The 24,447-nt window shown below is 43.2% G+C and overlaps 2 protein-coding genes across 2 annotated transcripts; one reads left to right on the top strand and one right to left on the bottom strand.

Annotated features, from left to right (window-relative positions):
• Positions 1 to 404: 404 nt before the first annotated feature.
• LOC108645698 (shootin-1-like) lies at positions 405 to 11,382 on the top strand. The gene is made up of 15 exons (XM_031904330.1): positions 405 to 478; positions 859 to 919; positions 2,417 to 2,511; positions 2,779 to 2,938; positions 3,338 to 3,435; positions 4,289 to 4,370; positions 4,899 to 4,993; positions 6,451 to 6,597; positions 6,930 to 7,098; positions 7,619 to 7,757; positions 8,435 to 8,496; positions 9,060 to 9,151; positions 9,241 to 9,303; positions 9,831 to 9,990; positions 10,749 to 11,382. The coding sequence occupies exons 1-15, from the start codon at positions 407 to 409 to the stop codon at positions 10,856 to 10,858; spliced, it is 1,605 nt and encodes a 534-aa protein (XP_031760190.1). The 5' UTR covers positions 405 to 406; the 3' UTR covers positions 10,859 to 11,382.
• A 621-nt stretch (positions 11,383 to 12,003) lies between these two features.
• On the bottom strand, positions 12,004 to 20,291 carry ankrd53 (ankyrin repeat domain 53). Its single transcript, XM_004916428.4, has 6 exons — positions 19,981 to 20,291; positions 16,195 to 16,330; positions 15,249 to 15,448; positions 14,938 to 15,102; positions 13,772 to 13,892; positions 12,004 to 13,556 (listed from the first exon to the last, which is right to left on the bottom strand). Exons 1-6 carry the CDS (start codon positions 19,995 to 19,997, stop codon positions 12,861 to 12,863), a joined length of 1,335 nt encoding a protein of 444 aa, XP_004916485.1. The 5' UTR covers positions 19,998 to 20,291; the 3' UTR covers positions 12,004 to 12,860.
• Between the last annotated feature and the right edge of the window lie 4,156 nt (positions 20,292 to 24,447).

The raw sequence follows: 24,447 nt of genomic DNA, 5'->3' as shown, positions 1-24,447 counted from the left end.
ATGTTTTGCGATTTTTTCGGATTCTTTACGAATTTTTCGGATCCAATACGATTTTTGCGTAAAAACGCGAGTTTTCCTATCCTTTACGAAAGTTGCGTAAAAAGTTGCGCATTTTGCGTAGCGTTAAAACTTACGCGAAAAGTTGCGCATTTTTCGCGTAAGTTTTAACGCTACGCAAAATGCGCAACTTTTTACGCAACTTTCGTAATGGATACGAAAAACTCGCGTTTTTACGCAAAAATCGTATTGGAAACGAAAAATTCGTACAGAATCCGAAAAAATCGCAAAACATACGAAAAAGTCGCAAAATGTTCGTTTTCAAGTCGGAACTTTTCCAATTCGGGTCGGATTCGTGGGTTAGTAAATCAGCCCCTTAATGTTGCAGTCGGAGTTTAACCTATAATCCATGTTTCATTTTCCTTTATTAGCCATTCAAGAATTCAGTGATACGGACTCACTGCCTGACAGTGAAACAGAGGTAATAATCCCAGTGTGGGGGAATATAATATTGGTTGGTGTGGGAGGATGATTGTAGTAGTGAATGCTGGAGATTACATAGATGTGTTTAAAAGAGTTATAAATGCTATATAACTCTCTCCTTTTCATATACCATTCTCTCATCCAAACCACTCCCTGGTTGCTAAGGTAACTTGGAACCTAGCAACCAAATAACGGCTGAAACTCCAGCCTGAAGTGAAAAGGAAATTTAAAAAAAAACTACAAATAATGAAGACCAATTGCAAATTGTCTCAGACTATTACTCTCTACATCATACTAAAAGTTAACTCAAAGGTGAACAACCCCTTATAATTCTATAACACCAATGCATTTAACTTTTTCTTTATCGCTTTTTTACAGGAAGAGGAGCTTGAAAAAGAAAGGGAAGATGCTATCAAAAAGCTGGAGGAATTCAAGAACAGTGAGTGTTAGAAATATCTTTAATTTTTTTAATTAAATCATCTATACCTGCTATAAATTAATTTAAAAATCAGATTGATAGCTTAGATTTTTAATTACAATCACTTTCACTTTCTATTCAGCACTTCCTAGTTATCACCTAGATGGCAATTGCATAAGATTTTGGGGTGACACAAAGTCTGACTGCTAACAGTGCTCACAAAATGGCGGCTACCTGCTTGCTGTGGCTGGGGGCGACTAATCTCCCCAGGGGATATCAGCCTTAGAGACCTTATTGGGGGTTGGTCTTACACTGGTGTAATGTCCATAATAACTGAAAGGAATAGAGCAGATATTAATAGGGTTAGGTGGTTTCTTTAATCACATCCAATATTTGAATGTACTTTATTACTTAGCCTCAATTCATATCTCACTTACCCAACCCAAATTGTTCCTCAGTTACCCAGCCTGCAATTCTCCCCAACCAGATCACATTCTCCCCCAATCTAGTATCTTCTGAAAGTTCTAGGACACTTTTCTGAAATCCAGTGTTCAATATTAAAGTGATCTGGTCAACTTTACCAAACCAGTCATGGAGCGTGGAATGCAGGCTACTTTTTGTTGACCATAATGTGAATAAACTTTTATTTCTGAATAACAGTTTGATAATATTTCTACGCTACTTACTGTATTTCTGCTAGAATGATGTGATCTGGTGCTTCATCCTTCCACTTCCAAGGTTATGTCTCTGCTAGAAACAAATAATGAGCTTCCTTCAGGGGTTTCTGACTACCCTGAGCTATTGGTAGAGAGAGGTTGAAATAGTAGGTATAGTAGGGCATGATAGCACTGGTAGGGCAAGATGGAGACTGTAGGATTAGATTAGAATTAGATTGCAACAGTAGGAGGAGACAAGAGAGCAAGGTGATGGCAGTAGGTCACAATGGAGGCACTAAGGAAAGATGGCAACTGCATGAGAAGAAGACAAGGACAAGATGAAGAGAAGGTGGTGGCCACAGGGCCAGATAACAGCAGTAGGAGAAGATGGTGACAGTAGAGCAAGATGGTGGTGGTAGGTCAACATGGCACAGTATCTGGTTATGGTTAGAGGTTAAGATCTGCTCATTTGGCGAGGTCCACCAAATGAGCAGATCTTTTCCCGATATGCCAACTTAAGGTGGGCGATATCAGGCTATTAGATTGCTTGGCCCTAAACAATCGAATTACAACAACGGATATAGGAGCCATCGGACCGAGGACTGCATCAGTGAGCTGATACTGTCCCCAATCCAATGGGAAAATCAAACCTGCCCAATCTTTGAAGGGGGACCCCATACACAGGCAGATAAGCTGCTGAGTCTAAAGACTTGTGTATGGTCACCTTTAGAGTTGTAGGTCTAAACAGTCACAAGAACTGAAGGATCTAAGGTTGGGGGTTTTCTTGCTCACCTGGGTCCTTTTCACTGTTTATAACAAACTTGATCATGTTGATTATAAAACCCTAATTAATGCCTTGCAGTATCTGAGCGGCTGCTTGCTGAGCTGTCAATGCTAGAAGACGAGTTTGAAATAGAGAAGACATGCCGGGCACAGGCAGAAGTCTATGCCTCTAAGGTAGGTACTTGCTGTGCGATAAATCCCATCATCTCCCTCTCTGTTCCTACTTCTACTTTTCATTTGTTTTACAATAAATGAAAAATCTAGTCTGTTTGGATCATTCTGCACAGGGAGCCCTAATTGTATGCATATTTGTAGGGGGGTTTTGGTGCTATGATGGGGATACTTTGGTGCGAATGTTAGCTCCTAAGGTAAGTGGGTTTCCCCATGAAAATAAAGTCACAGTAGATCCTGCTGTTCTGAAACGTAACAACTTCTGTGCAGGTCCAGAAGGAAAACCAAAAACTGAAGCGGATCAGCATGCAAGTGATTCCCATGTTACACGAGCTTCCTGGGGAGATTCTGAGCCAAAACTGTCAGGAACCGCCCTCAGCCACTGACTCCGCCTCTGATACGGAATACGAGTACCAGCAGCAAATCAAATGTCAGTTTCAAGGTGAAAGTTTCACAGCAAACTTATTAAAGATATATCTTCTACATATATATTTTGTACTCACATAATGACTTACTACTTACTTTGTTCTTAATTGTACATTGCCTCCCAAAGACCACAGTGAGAAAATGTATTTTGTCAGAACAGAATTCATTCTGTGAATATAAAACTGATTTTGGCACCACAAAATGAAATTGTAGTTATCACAACCTGCAAAAGCATTCTTGTGTTCACAGAATTGTGTGTTCAATGTAATTCGTGCCATTTGTGCAGTGTTTGCGGAATGTATTTTGTATTACACATTGGCCTGTGTATAAGCCGACCTGTAGAGATCTCTGTAGCGCTCTTTGGTACAGTGTGGTTATTGTGTGTATCATTCCTTGTGTTTAGATTTACAGGAAACTATTAATAAATTACTGGAGGAAAAGAAGCAAGCAACAGTTGAAGTAGAGGAACTGAAATGCCAGATTAGGGCTCTAAACAAAAAGGTAAAACCTCATCTCACCCCTTCAAGGCTCTGTCCCACCGGGAACCTTGATCACTAGAACCCAAGTAGATGTCGAAGACCCCTAACAAGTGAGGACAAAGACATTGATATTCTGAGACAATTTGCAATTGGTTTTCATTTTTTATTTAGGTATTTAGCTTTATTCAGCAGCTCCCAGTTTAGAATTTCAAAAGCTCTCTGGTTGCCAGGGTCTTGTTTACCTTAGCAACCAGGCAGCGGTGTGAATGAGAGACTGGAATATGAATAGGAGAGGGACTAAATAGAAAGATAAGGTATAAAAAGTAACAATAAAAATAAAATTGTAGAGCAAAAGTTTTTTGGATGCCAGGGTCAGTGACCCCCATGTAAGACAGCAAATAATTAAAAAACTATATAAAAAAAAATAACAAAGACCAATTGCCAAGTTGCTGGGAATAGGGCTTTCTATAACATACTATCTTTAAGGTGAACCACCCCTTTAATAGGTATCAGAACCAGCCCGGCCCAGAACTTTTCTACCCAGTTCTGAATTTTTATGCAGCCATTTTTCATAAATAGTATTGATTGCTGTTTCCGATAGTATTTGAGATACAAATGGTTTGTGAGCGGCTTCCTCGACCCAACATGATTTCCTACCGCAAACTAACCAACCAGGCGGTATGTCAGTAGCAAAGTGGCTAATGCTGGAGCCGGCCAATCAGAGCAGGGGGATGCCAGTGACTTACAGTACGAATGTGTTGGTTGAGGCAAGTAGTGTTGGGTTTAGGAGCTCACTAGTAAATCATTAAATATAAAATAATCTATAAGACAAAATATCAAAGCCTGTTAATTGTGATTAAATGTGATTTATACAGATGGAAGAGGAAAGGTTGGAAAGAAACTCTCTTGTTGTGTCGTTGGAGCAGAATCAGGGGATGTTGTTGCAATTAACCAAAGGTTAGCAGATCCCCTATATTCATAGCTACAGGGATTGTCTCCCATACACCTCTCCCCCATCCCAGAATCCCTGCATGTTTAGAGCAGCCTTGAATGGATAGGTATGAATATGCCTTTCCATTATCCAAATCACAAATTATTTAAATCCCCCCTCTATTTACTATGGCAACCTCCTCCTCCGCAAATAGAGCCCATCTGTCTGCACGCTGAGCCACACTAGCCATTTGTCTAATGGATGCCCTAATACCAAGGGATTATAGCAGCTATTATTCCCCAGCAGGCCCAGCTAGATTATGGAGTGCAGGAACTGTTCCCCCCCATATATATATATACTGGAGATAAGTAATGGCTCAGAGCTTCCAAGATTTTGGCTCAGTCAGGATATACATCCATATGTATAAATACATATATACTGAGAGGTTTGTAGGTGCTCACATCCCTATTATAGTTCTTAATTAGAAAAACACATTTATATATCTGATAACCCACTTGTAAAGAACTGACAAACTTTCCTTCACCTTGGTGCAGCTTCCCTGAAGGTCTCCCAGGAATACAAAGAGATGATGCAGCAGCTGGAGTTGGAGCAGGACCTGCGGCACAAAGCAGAACTCTTTGCCCATAAGGTTCTAACTATAATATCTGAGCTCTTTTTGTGTAGGGGAACATGAGATGGTCATTCTAAGGGTGACTGTTACCCCAATGTTTTTATATATCTGTAACCTTGTTATGGGCTAAGGGGGCCCAGCCTGAAGGCCAGTTAGGGGGGGATTTGGGGTGAGTGCTTATTTGTGCCCTGGGTACCCCTGGAACTATAGCGGGGTGACTGTTACCCCAATGTTTCTATATATCTGTAACCTTGTTATGGGCTAAGGGGGCCCAGCCTGAAGGCCAGTTAGGGGGGATTTGGGGTGAGTGCTTATTTGTGCCCTGGGTACCCCTGGAACTATAGCGGGGTGACTGTTACCCCAATGTTTCTATATATCTGTAACCTTGTTATGGGCTAAGGGGGCCCAGCCTGAAGGCCAGTTAGGGTGGATTTGGGGTGAGTGCTTATTTGTGCCCTGGGTACCCCTGGAACTATAGCAGGGTGACTGTTACCCCAATGTTTCTATATATCTGTAACCTTGTTATGGGCTAAGGGGCCCAGCCTGAAGGCCAGTTAGGGGGGGATTTGGGGTGAGTGCTTATTTGTGCCCTGGGTACCCCTGGAACTATAGCGGGATGACTGTTACCCCAATGTTTCTATATATCTGTAACATTGTTATGGGCTAAGGGGGCCCAGCCTGAAGGCCAGTTAGGGGGGGATTTGGGGTGAGTGCTTATTTGTGCCCTGGGTACCCCTGGAACTATAGCAGGGTGACTGTTACCCCAATGTTTCTATATATATCTGTAACTTTGTTATGGGCTAAGGGGGCCCAGCCTGAAGGCCAGTTAGGGGGGGATTTGGGGTGAGTGCTTATTTGTGCCCTGGGTACCCCTGGAACTATAGCAGGGTGACTGTTACCCCAATGTTTCTATATATCTGTAACCTTGTTATGAGCTAAGGGGGCCCAGCCTGAAGGCCAGTTAGGGGGAGATTTGGGGTGAGTGCTTATTTGTGCCCTGGGTACCCCTGGAACTATAGCAGGGTGACTGTTACCCCAATGTTTCTATATATCTGTAACCTTGTTATGGGCTAAGGGGGACCAGCCTGAAGGCCAGTTAGGGGGTGATTTGGGGTGAGTGCTTATTTGTGCCCTGGGTACCCTTGGAACATATATGGAGGTCTTAGTGGTCAATCAAATGTTGGACCAAAGTGGGTATATGGGGGGGCTTTTAGCACATCATACCCAAGAACAAATGATGTTATAGAATGAGTTTAAAATGTACACATACAGAGGACTTCCTTCCTATTGTGTCTCCTATTATATGGCATTTAATCTCTGTATATTTATACTAATATTTATTATGTTGTCTTCTCTGTGTTTACTTCTACATTGTAAGACTGTACAGTACTGTGCTTACTATAATAAAGTTATACACACATACAACAAACAGTTTCTCTTCCCATATATATATATATATATATATATAATACCAGATGCTGAGGGAGCAGCAGGCCGTTAGCAGGCAGAGCTCGATACTGATGCAGAACGCTGAGCCCAGTATGATGTTGCTGAAGGCTCTGGATGAAGTTGGCAGCCTGACTGCAGCTCTAGAAGAAACTAAACACGATCTACAAGCAAAGGTAATGTTCTAGACTGGGTGGCTTATACTCGGAACAACATCCCAAATTTGTAACCTAAATAGTGACATTATAACAGTATCAATAAAGTAGCACCCACAGAGCCCCAACTGTGCAGAACAATAATCACTTTGCCTCCAGAACTCATCTGACCAACATATAGATCATAATACTCACAATCCCCTAAGATACACCACAAAACCACAGTATTATTTTATTTAAATGGAGTCTATTGGATGCCCTTCCCATCATTTACAAGTTTTTAAACAATGGGTTTCGGGATCCCAACATGTCTTGGTTGAGCACTTAAATATATTTTCCATTTTTCTTCCAAGATACAAGATTTAGAATCCCAGCTAGAGGAGAGACCTTTACAGTCAGAGTTTGAGCTGCTTCAAGGAGACCTTAAAGTAACAAAGGAGGAGAAAAGCCAACTGGAAAAGAAGCTGGAAGCATCTGAAGAAAAACAAACTATCCTAGAACAGAAAGGTCAGTATACCTGGAGTTGACTTTTCCTTGAGAGATTTTCTACAATCTGTAGTTCCTTCTGTGTCAGAAACTGGAGCATGAGTTTCTAGAAAGTGATGATTCATTACTAACAGTTGACCACTATCCCATTCCATCTATAAAAACCCCACCCAGACCTAACCTAACTCCACCCACTTTCTAGTGAGCCACAACCCATTTTTAGTTTCCAGGAGGGATCCAATAGTAAGTAGGTATGCTTTTACTGGCTAATTACTTCATCTTATTTGACTAACATCTTCATCTTTACTTCAGTGCTATTCACAAAGGTACTTGTTTCCATAAACTCTACTGACATTCTCCTGACAACTCCATGGTTCTGTGCCCTCTGCACCTGTAATGCTGTATTGTGCATAAAGACATATTGCAGTTTGTCTTTGCGCCTAGCTCTTGTGTTTGTAAATGAGCCCTTAGGGTTACTGCCAGTAGAAGTGTTGATTGCTGCCATTAGATTCCATCCTATTTATGCTTAAACATTAAACATAATTCACACCCACAGTCGGTGCCCTGGAGGAAAAACTAAGAGAAGCGGAATGTACTTGCTTGAAAGAAGAAGAACAAAAGCCTGACCCAGTGCCGGTGCCACCACCTCCGCCACCTCCGCTGCCCCACTGCCTGTCTGGCAAGGCCCCAGAGAAGTAAGATTAAAGTTATGGGTAAATCTATTACCCATTTCTAGTTTACTCCAGGTCTAATGAATGTTAGTTCTTTAGAGTGAACAATGGTTAGAAGTTGGTCGTTCAGATGAACCATAGTGTCGGTTCCGCTTGTCGCATCAAAGAGGTTCATGTTCAAGATATTTTATGATATAAATGCCTTTCGTAACATTCGTACTGGATTCAACTCAGAGATGAAAGAACTGGTTCAGCAGTCAAGGGCCCACTCTTCCAGCCACCGCCGCAGTGAAATCCCCGACCCTACCAACCCCTGCCCATCCCGTTCCACCCCACGGAGGTACTACAATCAGGCTGAATCTCTACAGTGGAACCATCTTTAATTTTGTTGAAAGTTGGCAGCTTGCTTGCAGGCGGCAGGGCCCAACAGGACTGTGGCTCTCCCAGATATCCCGGTGGGCCAGTCCAACCCAGATGGTACCTGCTGATTGGTTGCTTTGGCTCATTAGACCTGTTAAAACTTTACACTTTTATCACATTACCTTACTGACCCTATATTAATGATGAGGTGGGTGGGAATACTGAAGATTCATGGAATCAAATGAACAACCACAAAGCACTGCTGTGATCCCATACGTCTATCAGTGTTTCCTATTCCTTTAGTAATGTGGATAATAACCAAATCTTTTACTGTATTTTAGCCCATTAGACTTAATCAAACAAAGAAGAGGATCAAAGGCAGCAGGAGAGAACCCAAGTAAAAGTAAGAGTATTCCAAATTTACTTTTTAGAATATACCAGTTTTTTTTAAATATTCCTCCAAGGATTCAGTGAAGAAAATGTAATTTATGTAAGATATTCTGTTATTCATTCATGCAGAATTTTGAGTACTGGGACATGTAATTCAGTTATACCATGTTATACATAGAATGATGGGTAAGTGGGAGGGGCCTGTAGCAGGTCGTTTATATGAGGGGTAACTCATATCTGGGTGTGTTACCCATCACTGATTCAGTTATACCATGTGACACACACACATAGAATGATGGGTAAGTGGGAGGGGCCTGTAGCAGGTCGTTTATATGAGGGGTTCCTCATATCTGGGTGTGTTACCCATCACTGATTCAGTTATACCATGTGACACACATAGAATGATGGGTAAGTGGGAGGGGTCAATAACTAATGGTTTATATGAGGGGTTTCCTAGGGTTTCTTCATCACTAATTTAGTTATGAAATAATAAAAAAATGGAAAATATGGTAAACTAGAAAATGTGATTTCAGTGGTATTTAACAGCCATTTAAATATGCCACCACCTTTTTTTAGGCTGTGATGATATTAAAGCAGATGCTGTGAAGGAGATGATGGACAGAATTAAGAATGGTGTGATTCTGAGGTCAGCCCAGAAAGACAAACAGGTCTGATTGTACTATAGTCCTTTATAACTAAAACCTTATGTTTGCTTTTCCTTTAGAATTAGTCAATAACTCTTATGAATTCTTCTCAGAGTCAGTCTGCAGCTGCCATCAAACGAAAAAGTGTCATCAGTGAGCTTCACGTCATCCTGGAGGTAAGTGCGTCACTTTCAGTACTGCACGAAATCACCCTCTCACCACATCTACTGATTTGGATGTTTCTAATGGATGGTATTTGGTATCTTTCCTCAAGGTCCGGGGGCTCAAAAAGATGGTGGGGCCCAGTAACTTTTAGTTACAGTACAATTGTATGGGGTACTATTTATCTCTAAATGACACTGTTACACAGCAAATAATTCCCTCTGCTATTTAACATTTTATTCTTCAACCAACAAATGTATTTGTAGCTGTAATATTGGTGTGTAGGTGCCTGAGTCTGAGCTTTCAGCCAGCGCTACCCATTAGAACTGCTTTCAGCTAACCTATTGTTTCTCCTACTCCCATGTAACTGGAGGAGTCCCAAGCCGGACTTGGATTTCTTACTATTGAGTGCTATTCTGATACCTACTGGGAGCTGCTATCTTGCTCCCTTCCGTAGGGTAGAAGAAAGTTCTAGAGTTCCAACCTATGTTATACATACTGGCATGACATGCAGCCCCCCAATGATCCCTCTCTTTTGCAGGACACCATGAAGAAGCCTGCTCGCAAGGCAAGTCGGAGAAGAAGTCGAAAAGTGAACGAAAGCGAATTGGAGTCCGTGCTCATGAGAAGGCGTAGAATAGTGGATATTCCCCAAGTGACAGGCGGGGGCACGGACAGTCACAGTAACCCTCCAGGAAAAGGTGCAAATGGAAAACGAATCATTCCTGTTACGATAGAGGATTTTATCTTGTATCCAGGGAGAGATATCATGGCACAGGAAGGGAAAAGCACTTGAATTCCCTTGTATTAAAGTTATATCAATGGACTCATTCACACAGTATGATGCGTAAGTGGGAGGCATCTGTACTGAGTAGTTTTTGTAAGGTTTGCCCTATATCTACAGTAGGTGATTTCAGCCTTATGTAAGCGGGCTGAGTTAATGAGACTGATGACAGTAAAGGGGTTGTTTAACTTCAATGTTCAAATCTTATTAAACCACCAACAATGCTCTCAGTGTGTTAGAAAGTCCATTTTCCATAAAAAAGTAAAAGCCACTGTAAAAGCTTATTTTTATACCTGTTAAATCAGTCCTTCTTATGGGATGGGAGGGGCATATTTTGAACCTGACACACTGACAACTTCCTGTGTGCTGACATCATCATGCCCAGGCTTTGCCCTTACTTGTATCTGCCACCTTCCCTTCAACGTTGCAGAATGTAGTTAGATTATCATAAGTCCGGCGTTGGTGTTCCTTTCTCACAAGTCATGTGGGGGGACATTTCCTATGTAGCTCAGCAACATTTCTCACCAGTATTGTGATTGGCCTTGGAGACTAAGAATTAGCAACACCTTGGTATGAATTAATGCTCAGCAACTTATCAGACCTCTTGGTGAAGAAAACATGGACACAATTCCCCTTTCAATGTAACCAACTGAGCTTATTTTTCTCTGATTGCAGATGAATCAAAACCACCCATTGCTCCATGGTCAAACGAGAACAGCCCAGTGCTGGTCAAGCTAAGACAGAGAACCAACGAGCTCCAGCGGAGTAGGAGAAAGGTTTTTTGAGACTGGCATTGTCCTGTGGGACTAGAACTTTCCATGAACTGAAAGTGTAGGTATTGGTGGGCTAATTTAGCACCCGGGCTCTCTTACTACAGAGCCATGCTGGGGTAATATGTGCAAAATGCAGTTTGACATTGTCTTGCTGAGAATAAGCCTTCCCAGAAACAAATGATCCTTCATTATTAATGGTGCCTTTCCCAGATGTGCCAGCTCCCCATACCATGTGCACTAATGCACCCCCATACCCTCACGGATGTGCCAGCTCCCCATACCATGTGCACTAATGCACCCCCATACCCTCAAGGATGTGCCAGTTCCCCATACCATGTGCACTAATGCACCCCCATACCCTCACGGATGTGCCAGTTCCCCATACCATGTGCACTAATGCACCCCCATACCCTCACGGATGTGCCAGTTCCCCATACCATGTGCACTAATGTACCCCCATACCCTCACGGATGTGCCAGCTCCCCATGCCATGTGCACTAATGCACCCCCATACCGTCACGGATGTGCCAGCTCCCCATGCCATGTGCACTAATGCACCCCCATACCCTCACGGATGTGCCAGCTCCCCATGCCATGTGCACTAATGCACCCCCATACCCTCATGGATGTGCCAGCTCCCCATGCCATGTGCACTAATGCACCCCCATACCCACACGGATGTGCCAGCTCCCCATGCCATGTGCACTAATGCAACCCCCATACCCTCACGGATGTGCCAGCTCCCCGTGCCATGTGCACTAATGCACCCCCATACCCTCATGGATGTGCCAGCTCCCCGTGCCATGTGCACTAATGCACCCCCATACCCTCACGGATGTGCCAGCTCCCCATGCCATGTGCACTAATGCACCCCCATACCCTCACGGATGTGCCAGCTCCCCGTGCCATGTGCACTAATGCACCCCCATACCCTCATGGATGTGCCAGCTCCCCGTGCCATGTGCACTAATGCACCCCCATACCCTCACGGATGTGCCAGCTCCCCATGCCATGTGCACTAATGCACCCCCATACCCTCACGGATGTGCCAGCTCCCCATACCATGTGAACTAATGCACTCCCATACCCTCAAGGTGCACTGACAACGAACGGGATGGTCCTTTTCCCTTTTAGCCCAGAGGAGGTGGCATCCATGATTTCCAAAAAGAATTTCAAATTTTAATTGGTCAGACCACAGGACAGTTTTCCACTTTACCTAAGGCCATCTTAAATGAGCTTGGGCCCAGAGAAGACGGCGGTGTTTCTGGATCATGTTTATGTCTTTTTCTTTTTATGATTGTAACTTGCAAACTGTCTTCCTGGACAGCAGTTTGGGAAGTATAACTAAGCCCATGCACTTATTTTCATGTCATTGGGTTTGTTTTTAATGCAGTGCTGCCTAAGGCCTTGAAGATCACTGGCATCCAATATTGGCATTTGGCCTAGTCCCTTGAGATTTCTCTGGATTCTTTTCCTCTTTCAGTGATATTATGTACTGTATGTGATGAAATTCCCAAGTTTCTTGCAATTTTATATTGAGCAATGGTATTGTTAAATTGTTGCAATATTTATATGTGCAGTGTTTCTCAGTTACCCCTCCCCATCTTTATTTGGGAGACCCAGCCTCTATGGGATCTGCTGTTTATAACATTAAGCATCTTCTCCAGTCCATTGTTGCCCAGTCTCAACTTTTGGGAAATGTGTTTCTAGCTTTAAATAAAAAATTAGCAGATATTTAAAAAAAAAAAAAAAAGTTCAGTTTCAAGAATTGATATGTTGTCTTTGTACTAGACTTGCCAATGTGCATTCAAATCAATGGGAACCAAGCATGCATCTATTTTACAACACTCCTACACCATGTTGTTCCACTTTGCTCAGTTTTATATATGGAACCTGAGATATATATGGAAATTGTTTTCCTGTGCCACAACTAGAGTTTGGTTGCCCCCCGGCAGAGACAATTACCAGAGAGCTGCTAAGGGGCATGGCATGAAATTTAAGAACCTAGTTTTTGTTAAAGAGACAGAAAATTGTTGGTTAACTTTAAGTAATTGGGATCAACCTTTTGTTGCAAATGGTAAGAAATTTCTGACTTCGGCCGTTGAGCATTAGAAGGTAGCTGCTTCCTGGGAACATCCAAAATATGGTTGGCGGTGAAGTTTTTTGGGGAGAGTAACCTCTGGTGTGGTACAGAACCAGGAAAGAGGCTCCTTTCTATCATCTCAAATGGCAAATTAGGGACAGGAGAAACCTCCTTCCCACTGATTGTATTAATTCGTGGAAGTCCACGTTCATCTTTACTAAGGAGCACATAGGAACCTAAATCCTCACTGGAGAATTCCTCGGAATGAGCGCTCTGCAAATCTTGGAAATCTCTTGAGATCTCTGTGATTGGTGGCCTGGAAGGCTTGACACTTGAATTCCATCTTTTTAATTCCTTCTTCCCATGTGACTGGTTTTCTTTTGTAACAGAGTGCTGTGAATTGGAGTGATCTTTCCATTTATGGGAACGTGCCGATGGTAGGACAGCTCTTTTAGGAGTTTTTGAAGATAATGATTTGTTACACTGTTCACCAGAGCCCTTCCTATAGCCGCTTGATTTTGAGGAGGTTTGAGTCTGGCTACGAGCTGATTCTTTTAACTTCTCTGGTAAGCCCTTCTTATCAAGCCATTCGCAAAAATGCAAATGCTGAATGACTTCATGGTCTTTCTGCAATAAAACACAAAAACTTTTGTTCAATTCCATTGTCCACTGACTCCCTCAGGTTCTCCTTTATATGATATATATGATCCTCTAACAAGAAATATCATAGCATAGTTACGTAGATACTGCACCCAGCCACCCGTTGACAGAATGAAGAAAGGATAGGCCAGGTCAATGACAAACGTTTGTGTCTCTAACACATAGCCTAGCAATAGTGTTACCTTTATTCTGGAGAGGGTTTCTTTCTCGGAGGCAATAATATCTTTTTTGAGTTTCTCCATTTTCTTCATTTCATGAGAAAGGTCATGCTTTTGTTTCTCCCACATTTTGTAACGGAGGAACCTAGGTATAGGCAGATATATTATAGATATATAGAATATATATCAATGCACACATCACTAGGCAGTGCACCGTCTTGTATTAGTTCTTAAATCATAGGTTCTCAAGCTCTGATTGTCTTCTAATATGTTATGACCTATGCATATAGTGTGATTGTTCTCATGCTTTGATTGGCTACAGCTTGGTCTGCTTCCTGTGAACGCTCTAATACTGTTGGTTACAGTTTCGTTCAGTATAAGGTTCACTACACACAGACATCTTGAGCAGGGGCAGGCCAAGCCGACCAGGCACCCTAGGCAACCCGGCTTGCCACCTCTCCCCTGCGTCTTCCACACCCTCCCTGCATCCACGCGAGAGCGAATATGCATGTAAATGCGCAGTGATATCACTGTACAAGAGACGGCAGGGGGCAAGGGAGCGTGGACCAGGGGTAGATAGGAGAGGTACCTGCCTGGTTCCCTCCTCCCCAGTAATGCAACCTAGGTAGGTGCCTCTTCTGCCTACCCCTAGTTCCTGATCAAATATCAATGAGAACAGGCATACACTGTCTGTCAAGGTAACAATACATGGTCAGATTTCAGATGCTGATTCGGGTCATTAACACTGACTCTGCAGCTTATCTGCCCCTCTGTATGGGACCCTCCGACAGGCCTCCCTGACTGATATCTGGCCAAACATTGGCCAGATGTTGATCAGACAGGCTTGATTTTTTGTCGGATTGGGGGCCACATCCGCTTATTGATGCGGTCCTCACTCCAACTTTTCCTATCCCCTTCATTGTAATCGCATTAGCACGATACCCAAGGTGGGCATATCGGGGGAAGGATTTGCTATTTTGGCAACCTCACAAACGAGCAAATCTTACTGTGTATGGGCAGCTTTAGTTACAATGTCTCTTTTAAAGCCACTTTATCTCATTACAAATCTCTACACCACCCTGTTGGTTCTTTGCGTTTGCTGCCAGTTTCCCAATTCAAACACTCATTTATCTGCATTAGAATGGGCTTTTTATGGGTTGAGAGTTGACTCCATAATAAAATCTACTTACCTAGCACAAGCCTTATGGGACCATATTTTGCACAAATCAAAAGGTGTTTGGCCTTGGGAATCCTTAGCGTGAACATCTGCTCCAGCTTCCACTAGTAACGTGATACAATCCTGCCGTCCTTCCTTGGCTGCTTGGTGTAAGGGCGTCAGGCCACTCTTGGTTTGCCTACATACAACAAACTTACATCTTGGGTTCGGTCTCACAGAATTAGGGAAAGGATTGAATTATTATGCCTATTTTTATAATGGGGGCTCTATAACCCCCATTGCTAGTTGACCCTAATAATAATAAAAACAAAAAGCAGCACTCACACATTGACCTTGGCTCCACGTTCCAATAAATACTGCACACACTCAAGCGCCCGAGGTCCAGTCTTCATGTCCAAGGCCAAATGGAGAGGTGTCAACCCATAATGATTGGCCAAGTCAACGCTCATCTTATACTTTTCAACTAACAGCTTCATACATGATAGCCTACCATAAAGCGCTGCCAAATGCAGAGCTGTAAACCCCTGTAAAAAACAACAAGGACTGGTAATGTATCTCATGTTTAAAGGAACAGTAACACCAAAAAATGAAAGTGTATAAAAGTAATTAAAATATAATGTGCTGCTGTCCTGCACTGGTAAAAGTTGTGTGTTTACTTCAGAAAGTCTACTTAATTTATATAAATAAGTTGCTATGTAGCCATGGAGGCAGCCATTCAAAGGAGAAAAGGCACAGGCACATAGCAGATACCAGATAAAACACTATTGTACTCTACAGAGCTTATCTGTTATCTGCTATGTAACCTGTGCCTTTTCTCCTTTTTTCCAGCTTGAATGGCTGCCGTGGCTACACAGCAGCTTATTATATAAATTATAGTAGTGTTACTGTAGCAAACACACCAGTTTTACCAGTGCAGGGCAACAGTGCATTATATTTTTATTACTTTAAAGCTCTTTCATTTTTTGGTGTTACTGTTCCTTTAACAAGCTTTTATCTTGACATGGGGTTTCCCCATCACAGTGGCCATCAATGATGTCTTTGTGGCTATCAAACGTTGTTTTTTTAGATAGGGCCTCAAGCAAGCATAATGAATGGCAGTGGATATTGCAGCATAACAGTAACAATATGGCCGTCTCCCTCTCAAGAGTTCTATTACATTACTGTACTTGGAAAGAGAAATGTAGAGTCCCACCAACCTTGTTTGAAAATGTTCTCAAAATGGACCACAAATGACTTTAATGAATTCCCCATTTGGGCTTATAGAACTCACGTGTCGGTCCACTTTTACTTCCGAATTTGCTGCTTTTAGGCTGACTTGCAGCCAGTCGTCATTCCCAAGGGCGGCAGCTGATAGCTGGTCTCTCGTTAGAATCCCATTGCTTGAAGCAGAGTTCTGTGCCTGGATGCTAAAGTGGAGCCAGCAGTAAATCTTTGTTAAATTAGGAATATACACCTATGTTCCACAGCTAGAAAAATAGGTAATTTACTCAATATCTTTTCCATAATCTATTAATTTGAGTCAAAAAGTCATATTTTTAAAAAGGTATAGTTTTGCTTATAGTATGTATAGTATATATACTTAAAGTGACAGACACAAGTACTTTAACAGTAAATTTGTAATACCAGCCCTGGCCCTGGCAGGTGTTGTACCAGCTAGCCCAGTAGGGTACTAGCCCGGGGGCTACCCTACCCGTAGCACTAAAGCTGAATTATAAACACAAATATGCAACATTACTCCCTGAGCTGTAATTCTCTCAGTAGTTGTAGAGTCCCCTTGGCAACTTTTGTAGCCTTATAAATTACAGTAGGGGGTACAATATCTCTATTTAATCTGTAGAACAGTGAATGTGCCATTGCGTAGACTCTAAAGTATAGCCCTTATAATCAGAATATTCTGAAGTCTAAATGTGCCATTTATAACATAAACACAGGGACATGCCACAAATGTAACCTTAAAACCATGTTACCCCAAAACATTACAAAAACTCAACTCTTATAACTCAGCAGTGATTCTGATTTACAGTGGGGGAATACAGTACAACCTTTAGCCCTATAACCAGAATGTATCCGTATAGAACTGCCCCCTCTATTGATATGTGCCATAACGGCTGCAGTCTCTGAGCTAATAGCCAAGGCAGGGTTGCCAGATTTATTTTTCCAAACTAAGTCACTTCTAAAACGAGCCCAAAAACTAGCCAAAAGCCACTTTGAAAGTAGCCCAAAAATAGCCCAATATGTGCAATGAAAAAAATGCAAAAAAAATAAAAGTATTTATTTTATATTTTATATATTTTATATATATTTTAAAGCGTATAAGCACTACCCAGTTGCTGGGAAGGCTGATAATTCCCTGCCCTCTGTGCCCAGTCTAGCTGGGAAGTCACTACAGAAATGGATTCAGAATGTTGCATTAACCCCAGACATGATATACATATGGGTGCGTTGAACTACAACTCTCAGCAGCCCCAAGATATCCTGAGAGTTATAGCTAAAGGACCAACTGCAGAACTGCCCCACATCCCAGTAGAAAGTAACAGTACAATCACATACCCTATAGAGCAGGGAGCAGGGGGTAGAACTGCCCCACATCCCAGTAGAAAGTAACAGTACAATCACATACCCTATAGAGCAGGGAGCAGGGGGTAGAACTGCCCCACATCCCAGTAGAAAGTAACAGTACAATCACATACCCTATAGAGCAGGGGGTAGAACTGCCCCACATCCCAGTAGAAAGTAACAGTACAATCACATACCCTATAGAGCAGGGAGCAGGGGGTAGAACTGCCCCACATCCCAGTAGAAAGTAACAGTACAATCACATACCCTATAGAGCAGGGGGTAGAACTGCCCCACATCCCAGTAGAAAGTAACAGTACAATCACATTCCCTATAGAGCAGGGAGCAGGGGGTAGAACTGCCCCACATCCCAGTAGAAAGTAACAGTACAATCACATACCATATAGAGCAGGGAGCAGGGGGTAGAACTGCCCCACATCCCAGTAGAAAGTAACGGTACAATCACATACCCTATAGAGCAGGGGGTAGAACTGCCCCACATCCCAGTAGAAAGTAACAGTACAATCACATACCCTATAGAGCAGGGAGCAGGGGGTAGAACTGCCCCACATCCCAGTAGAAAGTAACAATACAATCACATACCCTATAGAGCAGGGAGTAGAACTGCCCCACATCCCAGTAGAAAGTAACAGTACAGTCACATACCCTATGGAGCAGGGGGTAGAACTGCCCCACATCCCAGTAGAAAGTAACAGTACAATCACATACCCTATAGAGCAGGGAGCAGGGGGTAGAACTGCCCCACATCCCAGTAGAAAGTAACGGTACAATCACATACCCTATAGAGCAGGGAGCAGGGGGTAGAACTGCCCCACATCCCAGTAGACAGTAACAGTACAATCACATACCCTATAGAGCAGGGAGCAGGGGGTAGAACTGCCCCACATCCCAGTAGAAAGTAACAGTACAATCACATACCCTATAGAGCAGGGGGTAGAACTGCCCCACATCCCAGTAGAAAGTAACAGTACAATCACATACCCTATAGAGCAGGGAGCAGGGGGTAGAACTGCCCCACATCCCAGTAGAAAGTAACAGTACAGTCACATACCCTATAGAGCAGGGGGTAGAACTGCCCCACACCCCAGTAGAAAGTAACGGTACAATCACATACCCTATAGAGCAGGGAGCAGGGGGTAGAACTGCCCCACATCCCAGTAGAAAGTAACGGTACAATCACATACCCTATAGAGCAGGGAGCAGGGGGTAGAACTGCCCCACATCCCAGTAGAAAGTAACAGTACAATCACATACCCTATAGAGCAGGGAGCAGGGGGTAGAACTGCCCCACATCCCAGTAGAAAGTAACAGTACAATCACATACCCTATAGAGCAGGGAGCAGGGGGTAGAACTGCCCCACATCCCAGTAGAAAGTAACGGTACAATCACATACCCTATAGAGCAGGGAGCAGGGGGTAGAACTGCCCCACATCCCAGTAGAAAGTAACAGTACAATCACATACCCTATAGAGCAGGGAGCAGGGGGTAGAACTGCCCCCACATCCCAGTAGAAAGTAACGGTACAATCACATACCCTATAGAGCAGGGAGCAGGGGGTAGAACTGCCTCACATCCCAGTAGAAAGTAACAGTACAATCACATACCCTATAGAGCAGGGGGTAGAACTGCCCCACATCCCAGTAGAAAGTAACGGTACAATCACATACCCTATAGAGCAGGGAGCAGGGGGTAGAACTGCCTCACATCCCAGTAGAAAGTAACAGTACAATCACATACCCTATAGAGCAGGGGGTAGAACTGCCCCACATCCCAGTAGAAAGTAACGGTACAATCACATACCCTATAGAGCAGGGAGCAGGGGGTAGAACTGCCCCACATCCCAGTAGAAAGTAACGGTACAATCACATACCCTATAGAGCAGGGAGCAGGGGGTAGAACTGCCCCACATCCCAGTAGAAAGTAACAGTACAATCACATACCCTATAGAGCAGGGAGCAGGGGGTAGAACTGCCCCACATCCCAGTAGAAAGTAACAATACAATCACATACCCTATAGAGCAGGGAGCAGGGGGTAGAACATACAGGGTTTTTTTTATTTGTTTTTATTAAAAACGTCACAAAAAAGAATTAACATAACTCAGACCGACATGCCAGCCAATAATTACAAGTTATAACCAAAATACAGGGAAAGAGCAAAAGGGAATACAAAACGGAGCCTCTGTCTATACTGTCCAATTGCATGCTGGGTATTGTAGTTTTATATTAATCCTAGCTGTAGGCTAATTGTTAGATACAAACTACATTACCCAGCATACAGTGGAACAGGCACACTAGGGGGAAAAAACTTTGGCTAGTTTCCAAACTACAAACCTGCCAAGGCCCCAAAAAATAACCCAAAACTGTACCTTGGCAGGTTTGTACTTTTGAAACCCACCAGGACTTTAAATTAGTAGCCCAATTTTGTGGAATAATCGCCAATCTGGCAACCCTGAGCCAAGGGCTGCCCCACAAGTTTACCTCAGAGAATGAGACATAGTGATGAGTGCAGGTCCCAGGCAGAGGTGACCGTCACACGTTCCAGTCAGGGGTTAAAAGAGACCAGTTGGCTGTGACAGGAAAGTTCTGTTATAGCTGAAGGGAAAGCTATGGGGAGGACAAAATACCAGAGGGACAAAGAGTTTACAGAGTGAGCTGCCCAGCCCTAATACGGTTACTAGGCAACCAGGGAAGAGTATTCAGAGAAGGAACAACACGAAACAGGAAGGGACTATGTGAGGGCTTATTTGTGCCCTGGGTGCCCCTGGAACTATAGCGGGGTGACTGTTACCCCAATGTTTCTATATATCTGTAACCTTGTTATGGGCTAAGGGGGCCCAGCCTGAAGGCCAGTTAGGGGGGGATTTGGGGTGAGTGCTTATTTGTGCCCTGGGTACCCCTGGAACTATAGCGGGGTGACTGTTACCCCAATGTTTCTATATATCTGTAACCTTGTTATGGGCTAAGGGGGCCCAGCCTGAAGGCCAGTTAGGGGGAGATTTGGGGTGAGTGCTTATTTGTGCCCTGGGTACCCCTGGAACTATAGCAGGGTGACTGTTACCCCAATGTTTCTATATATCTGTAACCTTGTTATGGGCTAAGGGGGCCCAGCCTGAAGGCCAGTTAGGGGGGGATTTGGGGTGAGTGCTTATTTGTGCCCTGGGTACCCCTGGAACTATAGCAGGGTGACTGTTACCCCAATGTTTCTATATATCTGTAACCTTGTTATGGGCTAAGGGGGCCCAGCCTGAAGGCCAGTTAGGGGGGATTTGGGGTGAGTGCTTATTTGTGCCCTGGGTACCCCTGGAACTATAGCGGGGTGACTGTTACCCCAATGTTTCTATATATCTGTAACCTTGTTATGGGCTAAGGGGGCCCAGCCTGAAGGCCAGTTAGGGGGGGATTTGGGGTGAGTGCTTATTGTGCCCTGGGTACCCCTGGAACTATAGCGGGGTGACTGTTACCCCAATGTTTCTATATATCTGTAACCTTGTTATGGGCTAAGGGGCCCAGCCTGAAGGCCAGTTAGGGGGGATTTGGGGTGAGTGCTTATTTGTGCCCTGGGTACCCCTGGAACTATAGCGGGGTGACTGTTACCCCAATGTTTCTATATATCTGTAACCTTGTTATGGGCTAAGGGGGCCCAGCCTGAAGGCCAGTTAGGGGGGGATTTGGGGTGAGTGCTTATTTGTGCCCTGGGTACCCCTGGAACTATAGCAGGGTGACTGTTACCCCAATGTTTCTATATATCTGTAACCTTGTTATGGGCTAAGGGGACCCAGCCTGAAGGCCAGTTAGGGGGGGATTTGGGGTGAGTGCTTATTTGTGCCCTGGGTACCCCTGGAACTATAGCATGGTGACTGTTACCCCAATGTTTCTATATATCTGTAACCTTGTTATGAGCTAAGGGGGCCCAGCCTGAAGGCCAGTTAGGGGGGGATTTGGGGTGAGTGCTTATTTGTGCCCTGGGTACCCCTGGAACTATAGCGGGGTGACTGTTACCCCAATGTTTCTATATATCTGTAACCTTGTTATGAGTAAAGAGCTCAGCCAATTAAAGGTCGGTTTTAGATGGAAGAGTCTGTCCCACCATAACCATATCTTGACCTCTGCCTTCCATTTAACCCCCTGATCATTTCTCGCTCTGATGACAAGCCACTGGCATTTAAACTATCAATATTTCAGCATCAGGAAAGAAAAAAAAAAAGCCTCTTTTTAATTTGAACGGCCAGAAGGAAATGTCAGAGAGCGAGACCTGCCAACATTAATAGTAGGCACAAGCTGAGCAATTTTCACATTATTGACAAGATCCCACATTAAATCTCGCTGGCAGCTCCCCATCCTGATGTCAGCCATCACTTGCACTTACATTTGCCCGGTGTCACTGCACAATGCATCAGGGAGACAGGATAGTGGCTCTCTCCCAGCTCTACCTGCTATTGATTTCCTGCTGTTGGTGCCGATCTGGAATGCCACTGGTGACAGTATAGCTTTTAAGCTTGTGTGACCTATACACATACCCTCAAGTGTAAACTGCATTAAGATGAGGGCAAAAGGGCACCAGGCAGGAAAAAACGAAAAAGGAAACCCATGTAAAGGAAAGCAAATCTATAACAAGGATAATTGGGCCTTATATACAGAATTGGGGGATCATTATTTACATATAATGGGAAATGAAGGGTATCCTGTACAGTGTCTGGGCTGCAAGGTTATAAGTGGTAGGTTTTACATTACACCCAGTGTCAGCTGCAACACAGTTGCTGTAAGTATATAGGAGACAGGTAAGTACATCCAGTGCTCCCAAACACTAAACTTCCCAAAATAAATCATTTGGCAAAATAAGAACTTTTCAGGAACTTTTTGGGCAAGGTGGATATTGATTTAATCTGCCCCTACACTGGGGACGCAGAATGGGATTCTGGGACACCCAAGTGATTTCTTTATCACAGACTTAATAAAATGCATGTACAGGAAACCCCTAGTTAATTTAACCTAGACCCTGCCCTGCCCCTGTTGGTAAGCTCCTGGAGATATATACTGTATAAATCTTGAAGTAAAATTGATACAAGTTTAACATTTGTCATCTGAACTGCTTCTTATTACTTTTTTAAAAGGAATACTGTCATGATTTTTATGGGATACCGTTTATTTCTAAATGACACTGTTACACAGCAAATAATTCCCTCTGCCATTTAACCTTTTATTCTTGAACCAACAAATGTATTTGTAGCTGTAATATTGGTGTGTAGGCACCATCTCAATGAATTGTGCCTGAGTCTGAGCTTTCAGCCAGCGCTACACATTAGAACTGCTTTCAGCTAACCTATTGTTTCTCCTACTCCCATGTAACTGGAGGAGTCCCAAGCCGGACTTGGATTTCTTACTATTGAGTGCTATTCTGATACCTACTGGGAGCTGCTATCTTGCTCCCTTCCCATTGTTCTGCTGATTGGCTGCTGGGGGTGAGGATATCACTCCGACTTGCAGCGCAGCAGTAAAGTGAGACTGAAGTTTCTCAGAGCACAGGTCACATGGCTGTGGCACCCTGGGAAATGAAGAATATGGCTAGCCCCATGTTAAAAACAGATTACAATGCAGGATTCTGCTGGAGAAGCTCTATTAACTGCTGGGTTTTGGGGAAAAAAAATATCTTTTCCCATGTCAGTATTGCTTTAAAGAACATAACAAAGAAGAATTGCTATAGAGACTGCAAAGGCATGAATGTTATGCATCTGATATGAAGGCTGATTTGCTTCCTCCTGAGCTGGCCTTGCACCCCCAAAGCTTCAGCTATATATGCCCCATTTTGTTCAACTTCAACATTGCAGGAGAAATAAAAAAAAAAATACAGGCAAAATTGCACTATATTCTAACTGCTGCCTAAAAAGCTGCATCTCATCTGAAGTCTGAACGCTGTCACTGTATCCAGGCAACCCAAATCACTGCCTTACAAGGATGGTATTTAGAAGCTCCGTGCCTTAATTGATTAAGCAGGCAGGATGCTTAGGGGTATAGTCAGTGTCAGATATAGGAGGGGTCTGATGCCAACGTGAAAACCCAAGTAAATTACGGGAAGGGGAGGGTAAAGTAAGGGGTGCAACCAATGGCATTTATTGGTAGGGTGCAAAATTGGGCAATGATGTTATTTAATAAGGATGAAAAGAATGGACACAGTTCATACAACCAAACTCTTATATTAGGGCCAAGACACACGGAGCTACTAGTAGCAGCTACTAAAATAGACAATGCTGATCATTTACTGAGAATCATCTCTACGTGTGTTTCAGCAGAGGTAATTCTCAGTATTGTCTATGGCAGGGGATTATCTGGCGTTTAGTAGCCGTGACGTTAAGTAGCTGCTATTAAGTAGCTCTGTGTGTCTTCACCCTAAAAGGAGAACAAAGACTCAACAAAGTATAAGTCTAGACACTTTACACCTTTTGTTTTAGCCCTAAGCCCTTTAGCAAGAAAGATCTGTGCCTCTGAAAATGCCCCAATAGCTCCCCATCTTCTCTATATATATATATCTATATATATATATATCTATATATATATCTATTAAAATTCACATTACAAGGCTTATTAGTAATTAATTCTGATTCACATTTAACTGAAGCATAGAAACCGGCACATTATGCATTAGAATTAATAGCCCTTTAGAATGAGCGTCTACAGCAGATATAGCTTTACCTTCTGCTAATGTTTGGATAATGACCCCTAAGCTTAGCTCAATAGCAGCTCAGAGCAACCTGAGAAAGTGCAGAGCCAATGACACACAAGACATGACGTAACGATCCAAGATGGGGAGCTTTTACAGACAACTTTAACGGCTTATTGTATCATTGATGTTATAGGGCTGCTGAACTTCTGGGCTGCTACAGTAAGTTCAGTATATAAAATAAAGCATTTCTAGCCATATTCTTTTTTTAGGCTTTAGTTCCCCTTAAA

The sequence above is a fragment of the Xenopus tropicalis genome, chromosome 1 (assembly GCF_000004195.4).
Source record: "Xenopus tropicalis strain Nigerian chromosome 1, UCB_Xtro_10.0, whole genome shotgun sequence".
Lineage (NCBI taxonomy): Eukaryota > Metazoa > Chordata > Amphibia > Anura > Pipidae > Xenopus > Xenopus tropicalis.
This window is presented reverse-complemented; position numbering and strand designations above follow the sequence as displayed.